This window comes from Lynx canadensis, chromosome A3, assembly GCF_007474595.2.
Source record: "Lynx canadensis isolate LIC74 chromosome A3, mLynCan4.pri.v2, whole genome shotgun sequence".
Taxonomy (NCBI): Eukaryota; Metazoa; Chordata; class Mammalia; order Carnivora; family Felidae; genus Lynx; species Lynx canadensis.
Window position 1 is genome coordinate 45,093,656 of NC_044305.1, and position 12,227 is coordinate 45,105,882.

A 12,227-nucleotide genomic window follows, 5' to 3' on the forward strand; every position below is an offset into this window, starting at 1 on the left:
ACCACAGAGCACATGAGAGTGCTTAGAATTGAACACATTTTACTTTTTATAAAATTTTAATAAAGTTTTCAGTCTATGGACTCAGTCTTTCTGGTAATAACATAACTGCTATTGTTTTTGCCAGTGGGAAAGTTATTGTACTTCAATGCAATTTTTTAACCAATCTATCTGTCACTGATGCTGACATCTGAAGCATAACTTTATGGGTCCAAATATACTCTTTCAGTCCATAAGTTCATACTACAGGATTGTGAACTTCCCAGAGGGAGAAACTGTAGCAGGTCCTGGAATCCTTGATGGCAGAGGTAGAAGAGCCCTTAAAGATCATCTGTTGTTCCCTTAGAACAGATGAGGAAAGGGGAAGGCATGACAGTGTCCTCTGCGAACGTGTAACTCTATAAGGGCAATGCTCTCTGAGGAGGGACCAGCTGGAAAATGGCTCATTGGACTTGGACAGGTTTCTTGAAAGAAAAGCAAAAACAGACTTACACTCTATTTTGCAGAGCCTGGGGTAGACACAGAAAAAGAACTTCCAAATAGGGAGAAAGTCCCCTTAGGGAACAATCATGGCATATCTATGAATGTCTTTTATAGTAGGTTGATTCATTAACTGGGCCTAAAACTTCTCCTTTGATGCCTTTGGAATCTATGATTTTTAGTAACTGGAGATTAAAGTAATATACATAATTAACTGATCTATTTTGGAATAATTAAGAGGTTATATCAAGACAGAATAACAAATGAATCATAGAACAAGAGGTTAAAGAGCCCAGGAATATTTGATTTTTAATGATAAGCCCAATGGCTGGGGCTACTGTTATTAAACTCCCTCTTCTGGGCCAGGTTATGAGCTCAGTGCTCAATGTGTGTGTGTGTGTGTGTGTGTGTGTGTGTGTGTGTGTGTACGTATGTATAAAGTATATAATTCCTGCAACAATTCCATGAGGCTGACACTTTGTCCCTGTTTTACAGAAAAAAAAATGTGGCTAGACTGCCTGCCTTTCTAAGCTCATCAAGGTCAGCATCCTCACCATGGGGCCATGGAAGCTCTCAGCTCCCCCAGCCTTCCTCTCCCCATCCCAGGGCCAGTAGATAGCTTTCCTCACTCATGAAGCTCATGTCCTGTGTAAGGACTTTGTTCTTTCTGTCCTCTTTGGTTGATGCTCCTGCTCCATTCAGGGTCATCTCTCGGGGAACTTAAACATCACCCCCTAGAGGAACTTTCTCTGCCCACTTGTAATGTCCCTCTTCATCCCTGATAATTTTCTTGCTCTGAAGACAGGGTTTGTCTGGCATTAACACAGTTAGTCCTGATCTGGGTTAGTGTGGGATATCTTTCTCCATCCCTTTACTTTTAATCTATGTCTTTATAATTTAATGTGGGTTTCTTGTAGACAACATAGAGTTGGGTCTTGTTGTTTTTGTTTTAATCCACTCTGATAGTCTTTTTTCTTTTAATTGGTACATTTAGACTCTTGATATGTAAAGTGATGACTGATATAGTTAGATGAATATCTACCGTATTTGTTACTGTATTTCACTTGCTCCTCTTGTTGTTTTCTACTCTTTTTCTGCTTTCTCTGATTTTATTGAGCATTTTATATAATTCCAGTTTTTCTCTTAGCATATCTATGATACCCTTTTTTTAAAAAACTTTTTTCAGTGATTGTTCTTGAGTTTGACATATACACTTACAACTAATTCAGGTCCTCTTTCATAGCACTATCCTGCTTCACGGGCAGTACAAGTACTTTACAACAGAGCATTGCCAATTCTTCCCTTCCATCCTCATAACTGTCGCTGTCATTCATTACTTATCCAATCACTGAATACATAGTTGCTATTTTTATTTGGAACAGTTATCTGTTAGATCAATTAGGAATAAGAAACATGAAAGATTTCATTTAGCTTCATTTATTTCTTCCCTAACGCTCTTCCTTTTTAAAGTAGATCTCTGTTTCTGATCTGCATAATTTTCCTTCTTGATGAGTTTAACTTTTTTTTGTAAGGCAGGTCTATTGGCCACAAGTTTCCTAAGTTTTGTCTGAGAAAGTCTTTATTTTTTCTTTCATTTTTGAAGGACACAGAATCCTAGGCTAGCAGGTTTCTTTCTCACAACAATTTAAATGTTTTTTCTTGCTTATATGATTTCTGAAGAGAGGTCCACTGTAATATTTGGGCTTGCTCCTCTACAATTATGTTTTAACTCTGGTTTCTTTCAAGATTTTCCCTTTGTTTTTGATTTTTGGTAGTACCTTAGTCTGGGCTGCTATAACAACGTATCATACACTGGGTGGTTTATAAACAACAGAAATTAGTTTCTCACAATTCTGGAGGCTGGGAAGTCCAAGATTAAGATGTCAGGAGACTTGATGTCTGGTGAGAGCCTGCTTCCTGCTTCACAGATGGCTGTCTTTGTGTCCTCACATGGAGGAAGTGGTAAGGGAATGCTCTGGAGTATCTTTTAAGACTGATCTCATTCCTGAGGGCTTCACCCTGATGACCTAATCACCTCCCAAAGGCCCCATCTCCAAATACCATCACACTTGGGGGTTGAGTTTCAAAAAATGAATTCTAGAGGGGCACAAATATTCAATTTATAACATATAGTACAAATATGATATACCTAGGTATAGATATTTTAGTATTTACCCTACTTGGTATTTATTCCCTATGTTTTCTGCATCTGTGGTTTGGTATCTGTCATTAATTTGAAAAATTCTCATGTATATTAAAATATATTATATAAAGTATATTTACTTATAAATTCAAATATTTCTTCTCTACCATTCTCTTCCTCTTGGTATTCCCATTAGGTGTGTATTACACCTTTTATAATTGGCCCACAGGTCTTCAATGTTTTGCTCAGCTTTTTTTTTTATCCTTTTTCCTTTTGTAGTTCAGTTTCAAGGTTTCTACTGACTTATGTTTAAGCTCACAGTTCCTTTCCTCAGCTGTCCAGTTGATTGATGAGCATTCTTCATTTCTGTGTTTTTTTCTTCTAGCATTTCAACTCTTTCTTAGAGTTTCTATCTCTCTGCTACATTGGTCATCTCTTCTTGCATGCTGTCCACTTTTTCTATTATAAGCCCTGACACAGTAATCATAGTTATTTTAAATTCCTGGTCTGTGGGGCGCCTGGGTGGCACAGTCGGTTAAGCGTCCGACTTCAGCCAGGTCACGATCTCGCGGTCCGTGAGTTCGAGCCCCGCGTCAGGCTCTGGGCTGATGGCTCGGAGCCTGGGGCCTGTTTCCAATTCTGTGTCTCCCTCTCTCTCTGCCCCTCCCCCGTTCATGCTCTGTCTCTCTCTGTCCCCAAAATAAATAAAAAACATTGAAAAAAAAATAAAAAAAAAATAAATTCCTGGTCTGATAATTTCAAAATCTCTGCCAAATCTGAGTCTGATTCTGATGCTTGCAAGCTCTGTCTCTTGAAGCTGGGTTTGTTTGTTTGTTTTTGACTTTTAGTATGCCTTGTAATTTTTTTTTTTTTTTTTTTTTTTTTTTTTTTTTTTTTTTTGTGGGAAGCTAAATAGAATATACCATGTAAGAGGAACTGAAGTAAATCAGCCTTTAGTGTGACACTTTATGTTTGTCTGTCTCGGAGTTAGGCTGTCTTTATTGTCTGCTGAAGCTGCAGATGATGGTGTCAAAGGCTAAAATCTCCTTGTATGCCCGTGTTTTTGTCTCCCCTGTCTCTCTTAAACAAGGTCTTAGATGTGCAGTTCTTCCAGTTGTTAGTGTACAAATGTCCTTTTGATGTAGTGATAAGGTGTGGGGAAGAAGCGTCCCACAGACCTATGATCATGTCTCAGTCTCTCAGTGAGCCTGTGTCTCTGGGCTGGGACCTTCACAAGTGCTTCCCACTCCCTGCCAAACACACATACTTCCTCCTTATGTGAGACACCAAAGCTAGAGGGAGCTTGAGTTGGTTCTGGTAAAACCCCAGTAGGTAAGGCTCTGGTAAAACACTTCCTCTTGAGGACAGATCTCATTCAGAAGAACAGAATGCTCTAGGTGTATTTCAAAATGGCTTCTTTCCCTCCCTCTACTGAAGCATGATGGGTTTTTCCTCATCATGTGAGAAAAGTGGTAGGTTTTGTGAGAAAGTGGTAGGACTCCTAGAGGGAAAACACACAAAAGTGTGGGGGTCTCCCAAAGACCAGGCCCCTCTTGACTCTAACTCTCAAATTTGTGTACATGGAGCCTCCAGCAATTGGTAAACTAGAGCTGACATTTTCCTATCTTGTCATTGATTCCCCAGGGGTTTCTGTTCCTGGCCTTCTGCTATGGCAAGATGTGACTCTCTGTCACTACAATTTTGGGAGCAGTGATTTTCCTTGTGACTTCAATTCTCTGATGCATCAAAGAAGAGTTGTTGATTTTCAGTTTGTTCAGCTTTTCTCATGTTGTTAGAATGGGAGTGATGACTTCTAAGTTCCCTACATGCTGGATTGGAAACTAGAATTCACCCTACATGAATTAAAGCAGCCGCCTTCTGGTCCATCCTATCACTCTGTTTTATCTTCTTTATAACACCAAAGCTCCTATCTGAAAGTCTCTAATTGAACCGTTTACTTACTTACTTGTTGGCTGTCTCCCTTACTAAAACTGGGATTCTGGGAGTATGAGATTGCCAGCCCTTGACACAGCATCTGGCATGAAGCAGCCTTAATAGATATGCTGCCTGAATGATTGACAGAAGGCGTCCAGATCCTGAGGCTCTGACCACTGGCCATTAACCAAGTCTGTTGTCCTCCCTGTACATTTCTAGAACAAGGTCACATTGTGACTGGCTATCATTTGCTTCATGGAGATGCCTGAAAGGCCAGGATGAAAGGGCTATGGTGTGGTCTTAGGTCTTGAGCAGGCTTCTGCTGCTACACCTCTTCTTCCATTTAGTGGGTCTGAGAAAAGGCTCCACAGTTAAAACACAGAGATGTAAAAACTGCAAAGATTGGCTAAACCTATTTTGAGATCAGCACCTAGAAAACAGAGGAAGAGTCACACCTGAGGAGACTCAGACAGGAACAAAGAAGGATGAAACTATTAGTTTTACTAATTATAACAAATGAGTGTCTCTCCTCAGTACTTGCAGGGTTAGGGGAAGTGGGCATCTTTATTCCAAAGAGGAAAATCAAGGAGCTATTTGCAGTCTAAAATTATTCAGCGTTGCCCAGTCCAGGTGACAATTATAACAAATAAAAAAATAAGAAAGAATAACCCTTCCTATTTTTAGTAACACCACACTTAAAAGAATTTTAAATATATTCCTTAGATAATAAGTGCAATTCTTTTTTTTTTTAATTTTTTTTTAATGTTTACTTATTTTTGAGACAGAGAGAGACAGAGCATAAGCAGGGGAGGGACAGAGAGAGAGGGAGACACAGAATCTGAAGCAGGCTCCAGGCTCTGAGCTGTCAGCACAGAGCCCGACGCGGGGCTCGAACTCACGAACTGTGAGATCATGACCTGAGCCGAAGTTGGACGCTTAACCAACTGAGCCACCCAGGCGCCCCAATAAGTGCAATTCTTCCTACGATTTATGCTAAAAGCAGTCCATAATCAGTGACACGCAGTTGTAATGGAAGTACGTATGAAGAAACCCAGACAACAAAACCCCCTACAACAACAAACAACAAGCTAATGAATTTCAAGGACAGCACAGAAAATAAGCCTTTCAGGATAAGTTATTGGATTCCAGGGGCAGTGGCCTTGTTTCCTTCTCACAGAGGAGTTCTGTGTGCTTGTGACACCCTGACCAAAGGATGGGGAGAACACGTCTGGTCTCTTGTCCAGAAGGCCCTTCCTACAGAGGCAGCTCAGAGGTCTTGGTTTCTGACACAAAACGGGCTCTACCATTTGCCACTCGGTGTATGTTCACGTAAGCTGGCTCTGGCTGCCAAGGGAGGGAGGATAAGGATAAGGCAAAGGAGAGAGAGAGACGTATATATCAAAGGACAACTGAAAAAAAAAAGGGAAAACAATGCCAACTTTTGAGAGAAATCAATGCAGAAAGAATTCTCAATAGCCAAATTGTTGTAAAGGATAAAACAGGAGCTCAGAGTTAATAATAGGCTATAGATTTTTTTCCATCTGTATTGAGGCTTATCTTATAAATAAATGTTCTTTATTATTCTTTGGCAACTGCTTGTGGGTGACTCAGATAGTCTTTCAAAAACCGGACAAAAGAAATAATATAAATCCCTTGTATCCAGGGAATTCCTCTAATTAGGAGTGGCAATGAAGTAGAGAAGAAATTTGTTTTTGATATAACATCTGCAAATGACAGCTGCCTTTCCCCAAGTTCCCAATGTCATTCCTTTACTAAGAAAGCCCCAATAACAATTAACAATAAATTACCAAAACAGAATCTATTGCAGTAACCCATTTAATAGCGTATCTTAGGGGTGCCTGGCTGGCTCAGTCAGTAGAACATGTGATGTTTGATCTCGGGGTTGTAAGTTCAAGCCCCATGTAGGGTGTAGAGATTACGTAAAAAAATAAAATCTTAAAAAAAATAATGTATTTCAGTAAATTCTGGTTATTCAGTGTTTTCAGTTATTTATTTATTTATTTACTTATTTATTTATTTATTTACTTATTTATTTATTTATTTATTTATTTAGAGGGAGACAGAGACAGCATAAGTGGGGGAGAGGCAGAGAGAGACGGGAAAAGAGAGAATCCTAAGCAGGCTCCACAGTGCCAACACTGGGCCGAATGCGGGGCTCGAACCCATGAAGCTGCAAGATTATGACCTGAGCTGAAACCAAGAGTCAGATGCTTAACTGACTGGGCTACCCAGGTGCCCCTCAGTTTTCTTTCAAAATAAATGCTTCTTCACATATTAGGAAGTTAACAAGTTATTTTCCCTGAGAATTTCCCAGAGTGTTTTAAAGGATATGACTTAATCTCAAAAAGGTTATTTGGTTGGGGTTGAGACAAATATTTAAGAAAATTACACATATGAAATAAAAAGAAATTTCCATAACCATGTTGCAGTGAAACATAGTCCATACATAATGAAGCCACACTAGTAAAAGATTTCCTTTCAAACACAGGTGCAAATACTGGCCATTCTTGACCTTGCATCTGCAAATGCCCTTATGATTTCTGGTGGATCAACCTTAACCAGCATTTCTAGGCACTGGCTCCAGGTGAAGGTCCTGGGCTAGCTGCCTTCCTAAAGAGGGATGTGCACACGCATGCACATGTGCATACAGTCACACACTCCCAGTAGCTGCTGAGCCTGCAAGGAAGCCAAATACCACCTTGACAGCAACGTGGTGAATTGGGGCAGCTTGGGGAAAGGACAGGCATCTGGGAACAGGATGATCCAACAGGGCCCATCATCTTAAAGGGGCACTTAAAATCCCTAAAAAGGACTGCAGAGAGACCTCTGTCCCCAGTGAGTGTCACAGCTGAGGAAATAAAAGTCCAAAGAAATTAAGAGACCTGCCCAAAACACCCCACCCACTTGTGGCAGCACAGGAACTGGAACTCTGGCCCCCTACCCGGTCTCCTAGCATTCTTTCCTGCCTATACTGCTCAGAAGTGACTGAATCATCCATTTTTCTCCCACGTCCAAATCTACCAGGGCCAAGAAAGTAGAGGTTGGAGGACATTAACACGTCTTTTCATTTATAAAACCGACATTCTGGCTGAGGTGATGAAGAGGACCCTTGGCTTCACCAAAGCTGCCTCTTGTCTTAACTGCTCCCGGTCAAGGCTGCTTCACCACATCCGCCCTCTGGCCAGTCGCTAGCCAGTCACTAATGTGCCTGGAGGTAAACATGACAGAAACACTGAAACCTACCTTCACAAATTCATAAAGGCAAAAATGTTTCGAGCATCAAAATTATTTTCAGTTACTGAAAAAGAAAAGCAACACGGGTCCTCACTGCAATATGGAAGCTTTATGAACCCCTTTTTTACAGAACAAACACTTTTAGGCACTCATGTTCTGCTCTATATGCAAATCTTCCCTGACTTAGTAATAAAAGTAGAAGTAAAAAAAAAAGCCCAATCTGATAGCAGCACATTTCTTTTCTGTGACCAAAGACTACTGTGTCAATGTTTATAGAGGTGAACTTACTTTGAAAGTAATTTAGCAATGAAATCATGTGGCTAAACACACTGATATTTATTTATTTATTTATTTATTTATTTATTTATTTAAGTTCAATAAAAAGCTCAAGAAGTGAGTGGCCTCTCAGATGCAAGGGTTTTCTGTGCTCACACAAGCACACCCACATTTCTTCAACATACCATTTCGCAAGTGCTGTGTATTATTAAGAGGAGGCGGATTCTGCCAGGCACATAATTTGTATATTTAAGGGAGGTGTATGGAATGAAAAAGCGAAATATGTTAAATTTCAAAGGACTTGGAAGCAATGCTGCCTGTGAGCTTGTATTACAAATAGCCCTACATTATTACATACGCTATTAATGAGGCTGAGTGAATGAAAGTACAATTTGAATATGCATGACTCTACCCAATGAGCAGGACTTTTGTGTACTGATGAGGTTTTTTTTTCCCCCCTCCTAAAAAAGGATTAAAATTATTCTTAGAGAAGTATGGCTGCCCAGAGACCAGTAAAATAAATGGACTTAGACCAGAGTCATACTATATTCAGCTGAAATATACAGGTGCTAAAAGAAATGCCTTTGACTCTACCTACAATTTTTGAAACTTGTGCATAATCCTGTCCTCCTCCAAAAACATATTCCTCAATTTCAAGTGGCTGCATCAATACAATTTTTAAACAAAAATAACAATTTTGGTGGAGACCCGTAAAAGTAGGCAAGGTTAAATAAACCTTTTGAGTACAAAGCCTTTACTTCCACAGTGAGGAGCACTAGTTAAAAGACTGGGGAATGGGTAAATTATTGCACCAAATGGCTGAGAATTAATCTCTGCTGACTAGCTGTAATCTAACGAGGCGTCTGTGTCCCAGGGAGCCCGCAGCATGTCCCTGGCGGTATGTGCAGTGTGTCGAGTCTGCGTGGCACCCTTTGTCCTCGCTCACAGGCGGCCTTTCCCCTCATTGTCCATAATATCCTCATGCATCTGGGACGCGTGGAATGCATTCATACTAACAGACTTACCATTGTTTTCTCTCAGAAGCTTTGTTGAGCAAAGACTGCATCACGGTTACTGATAATTATATTGCTTAATTAATCAAGACAAAAAAAATTTGCAAATCATTGCCTGGTTGCCAAGCAGGGAGATAAAAAATGACAACAATACAAGCTGAAGCAATATAACAAAAGTAACAGCTATCTGATCAGAAATTCTTATATAATGAAGCTATTAATGCTAAATCGGTTAATGTTAACATTGCTCCAGGTGTCTCTACTTAGATGCAAACAAAAAGGCTAACATTATGGATATAAAAGGCCAAATGTTGCCATGGATTCTGTAACCTGATAGAGAGGACAGCCTTTTCATTTGATTAGGGAATGCAATTTAAATACCAGGGACTGAAGCCAAACAAACAGACTTTCCCTCCACAAGCCTCTTGCATTCACCCTGGGGTCAGTGGTTGGTGAACAAAAGGTCAGCCACACTTGCCCTGGAAATGTCTGGATTAATTTTATTACATTGTAATGGTTTGTACTTTAAATGTGGGGATAACGCTAAATTTCCAGTTGGCCATTATTCTCTTCTTCCCTTTAGGCTTTTTGAATTGAAATATTAAGACAGCGATTTGCTCAATTCATCTTGTCAAAATTTATGACCAAATTTATAAAACTTACATTCTCTAAAGAAATTTTAAAAAGGTATGTTAGTACTTGTTTTCATGTGTTAAAAATTTAATACCTTTTTAAAAATCACTTTCAAAGAAAGTTTAAAGTGTCACTCTTCACACTATAAAATGAATTGAAATACCTTTTATATTTCTTTATTTACTACAAAAATAAAGATGTTTTTAGGATGCTAAATGATGTTTTACAGGGCCATGTTGAAAATGAACTAATGAAGCCAGTTAATCCATACTAAATATTAAAGAACCACATTTTCCCGATTTGGAAGCTATAGGACACTGAATCTAATATTAATGTTTTCTGCTGAAAACGTTAGTGTTCTTCCTGGACAGACACAAATGTTATTAGCACTCAGAGCCATTTTCTTACACGAGAGTGAAAACTTCACACACACAAAAACGTGAATCAAATATAACACCAAAGGGTCGGTTAAGTGTCTGACTCTTGATTTCAGCTCAGGATATGATCTCATGGTTTGTGGGATCAAGCCCCACGTCAGGCTCCGTGCTGAAAGCATGGAGCCTGCTTGGGATTCTCTCTGTATCCCATTCTCTGCCCCTCCTATGCACGCATGTATGCAGTCTCCCTCTCTGAAATAAACAAACAATAGAAAAAAAAAAAAAAGAAAGATAACACCAATATTTACTATGAAGAACTTGAGGCATCTTCACTCCCTGAATAGAAAAGAGGATTTTCTTTATGTCAGGCGCCTCACCGGCCAGAGTGAGACTTTCCTGAATTCAGAAGGTGACCCACACTGTGTCTAGACTGAGAAATGATAAGCATGTTACACTTGGGATTCATTATTTACTCTCTTTTCATGGTAGTGACTGTAATAGAAAAATAACAGCAGTAATAGTAATAATATCCAACAGTTTTTACTCTGAGCCAGCTACGGTTTGAAGCACCTTTCATTTCTTAGCTCTTTAATGCTTACAGCTTTAACACCAAAGATTATATTAAAATCCCAGTAAATGACAGTTACCGCTTATTTTAAAGCTCAAAAACAGAGGGTTTAGAATGGTAACTTTTAACCTCTTTAGTAGAACAATTTGGAACAAAAATGAAGATCACACTTAATACCAAGCTAGAGCATGAAGTTGTTTTCTTGAGGAGTGACTTAACTATGCCTAACATTTAATTAAAAACTTAAAAATGAACCCTTCTATTAACAATTCCAACACAAAAACAAGTCACTATATAAAGCATGGCTAAAATACCAGTAAAGGCATGGCAAGGATCGAAGCCCCAGCCAATTTACTACAGGGCACATAACCATTGGATTGTTCCAGCCATTCCCATGATCAATACCAATTGACATGGTTGCATTGATCCGGTGGCAAGGTGCTTCAATTGTTAAAAGTCATCACATGGGCTGTGCTGCAGAGGCCTAACCTCTTCACAGACATGCCTGCAATCCTTCAGGATTGACCCCTATTAGCAGCAGTCAGAGGCTTGGTGAGCAGTGCCTGTTTGTCATGCCAGGTCGAATTCTGTACCCGTGGCCAGCCACAAAATGCTTGATGTGACATGGGGTTCTTTCAACTCTTATTATTATTATTATTATTATTATTATTATTATTAATCAATGTGTCCCAGATATAAAATTAAAATTTTTTAATTAAAAAAAATTAAATTTAAAACATTTAAAATATCATGAATGTGTTTATGTTCTAATTTTGAAGAGTCTAGTAATAAAATACAGAATTCTGTGCTCATGAGGAAAGATACTCTGAAAATCTCAATTCATACTGAATTTCTTTATAGCATGTGTAATTCAGATACATGTGAGACATTCACCAGTTGGACAAAAGTCCCCTTTAACATATTTATATCATTGTTTCTCAAAAACAGTGAATTGTATGGCAAATGCTGTATGAGTCAGAGCGATAATGCGGTGAAAACGTACCTCGGGTTTCTTCGTGATCGCGATAAAGAACATGTGATTCTTCACTGGGTAAATAATGATTGAAACGTCTCCAAAGGCAGTCGGGATAATGCCCCTGCGGTAGTCCCTGGAGTGTTCAGACCAGACGATGTGGACCTCGTCATTCCCCAAGTGACGAAGCTGCAATGGCCAATTGGCTCTTTATTAATCAGAGTGATAACAGCAGTTTATGAGGGGTCGTGGCTTACAAATTGAATTATAATACTCAGAGGCAAAAGTATTTCACTACTAAACAAAGGTATAACACTGCTGTCTTCTATGAGGATTAAAAAAAACACAAGTACATGGAAACACCTCTCACTTTTTATGAACTACACTAGCATTGAGATGATGCATAGAAGCACAGAAGGTACGTTATGCCTGGATGGGGACAAGACCTTTTCGAGGATTTTGTTAAATTGAATTTTACTCTTGCATTAAAGCCTTATGTTTCATATTGCTGAGCATGTTTCTAAACAATTAACAACATGATCCTTTTATTCCATATTACAATACGGCTTCATAACAT

The 12,227-nt window shown here is 39.2% G+C and overlaps 1 protein-coding gene across 3 annotated transcripts in view; it reads right to left on the reverse strand.

Moving 5' to 3' along the window:
• The window catches only part of RALGAPA2 (Ral GTPase activating protein catalytic subunit alpha 2), a 324,646-nt gene that overhangs the window by 94,345 nt on the left and 218,074 nt on the right, over positions 1-12,227 (reverse strand). For all 3 annotated transcript variants that reach the window (XM_030310205.1, XM_030310203.1, XM_030310204.1), the window contains exon 36: positions 11,681-11,839. In XM_030310205.1, the coding sequence (XP_030166065.1) occupies positions 11,681-11,839 (159 nt within the window). The remainder of the gene's footprint in view (positions 1-11,680; positions 11,840-12,227) is intronic.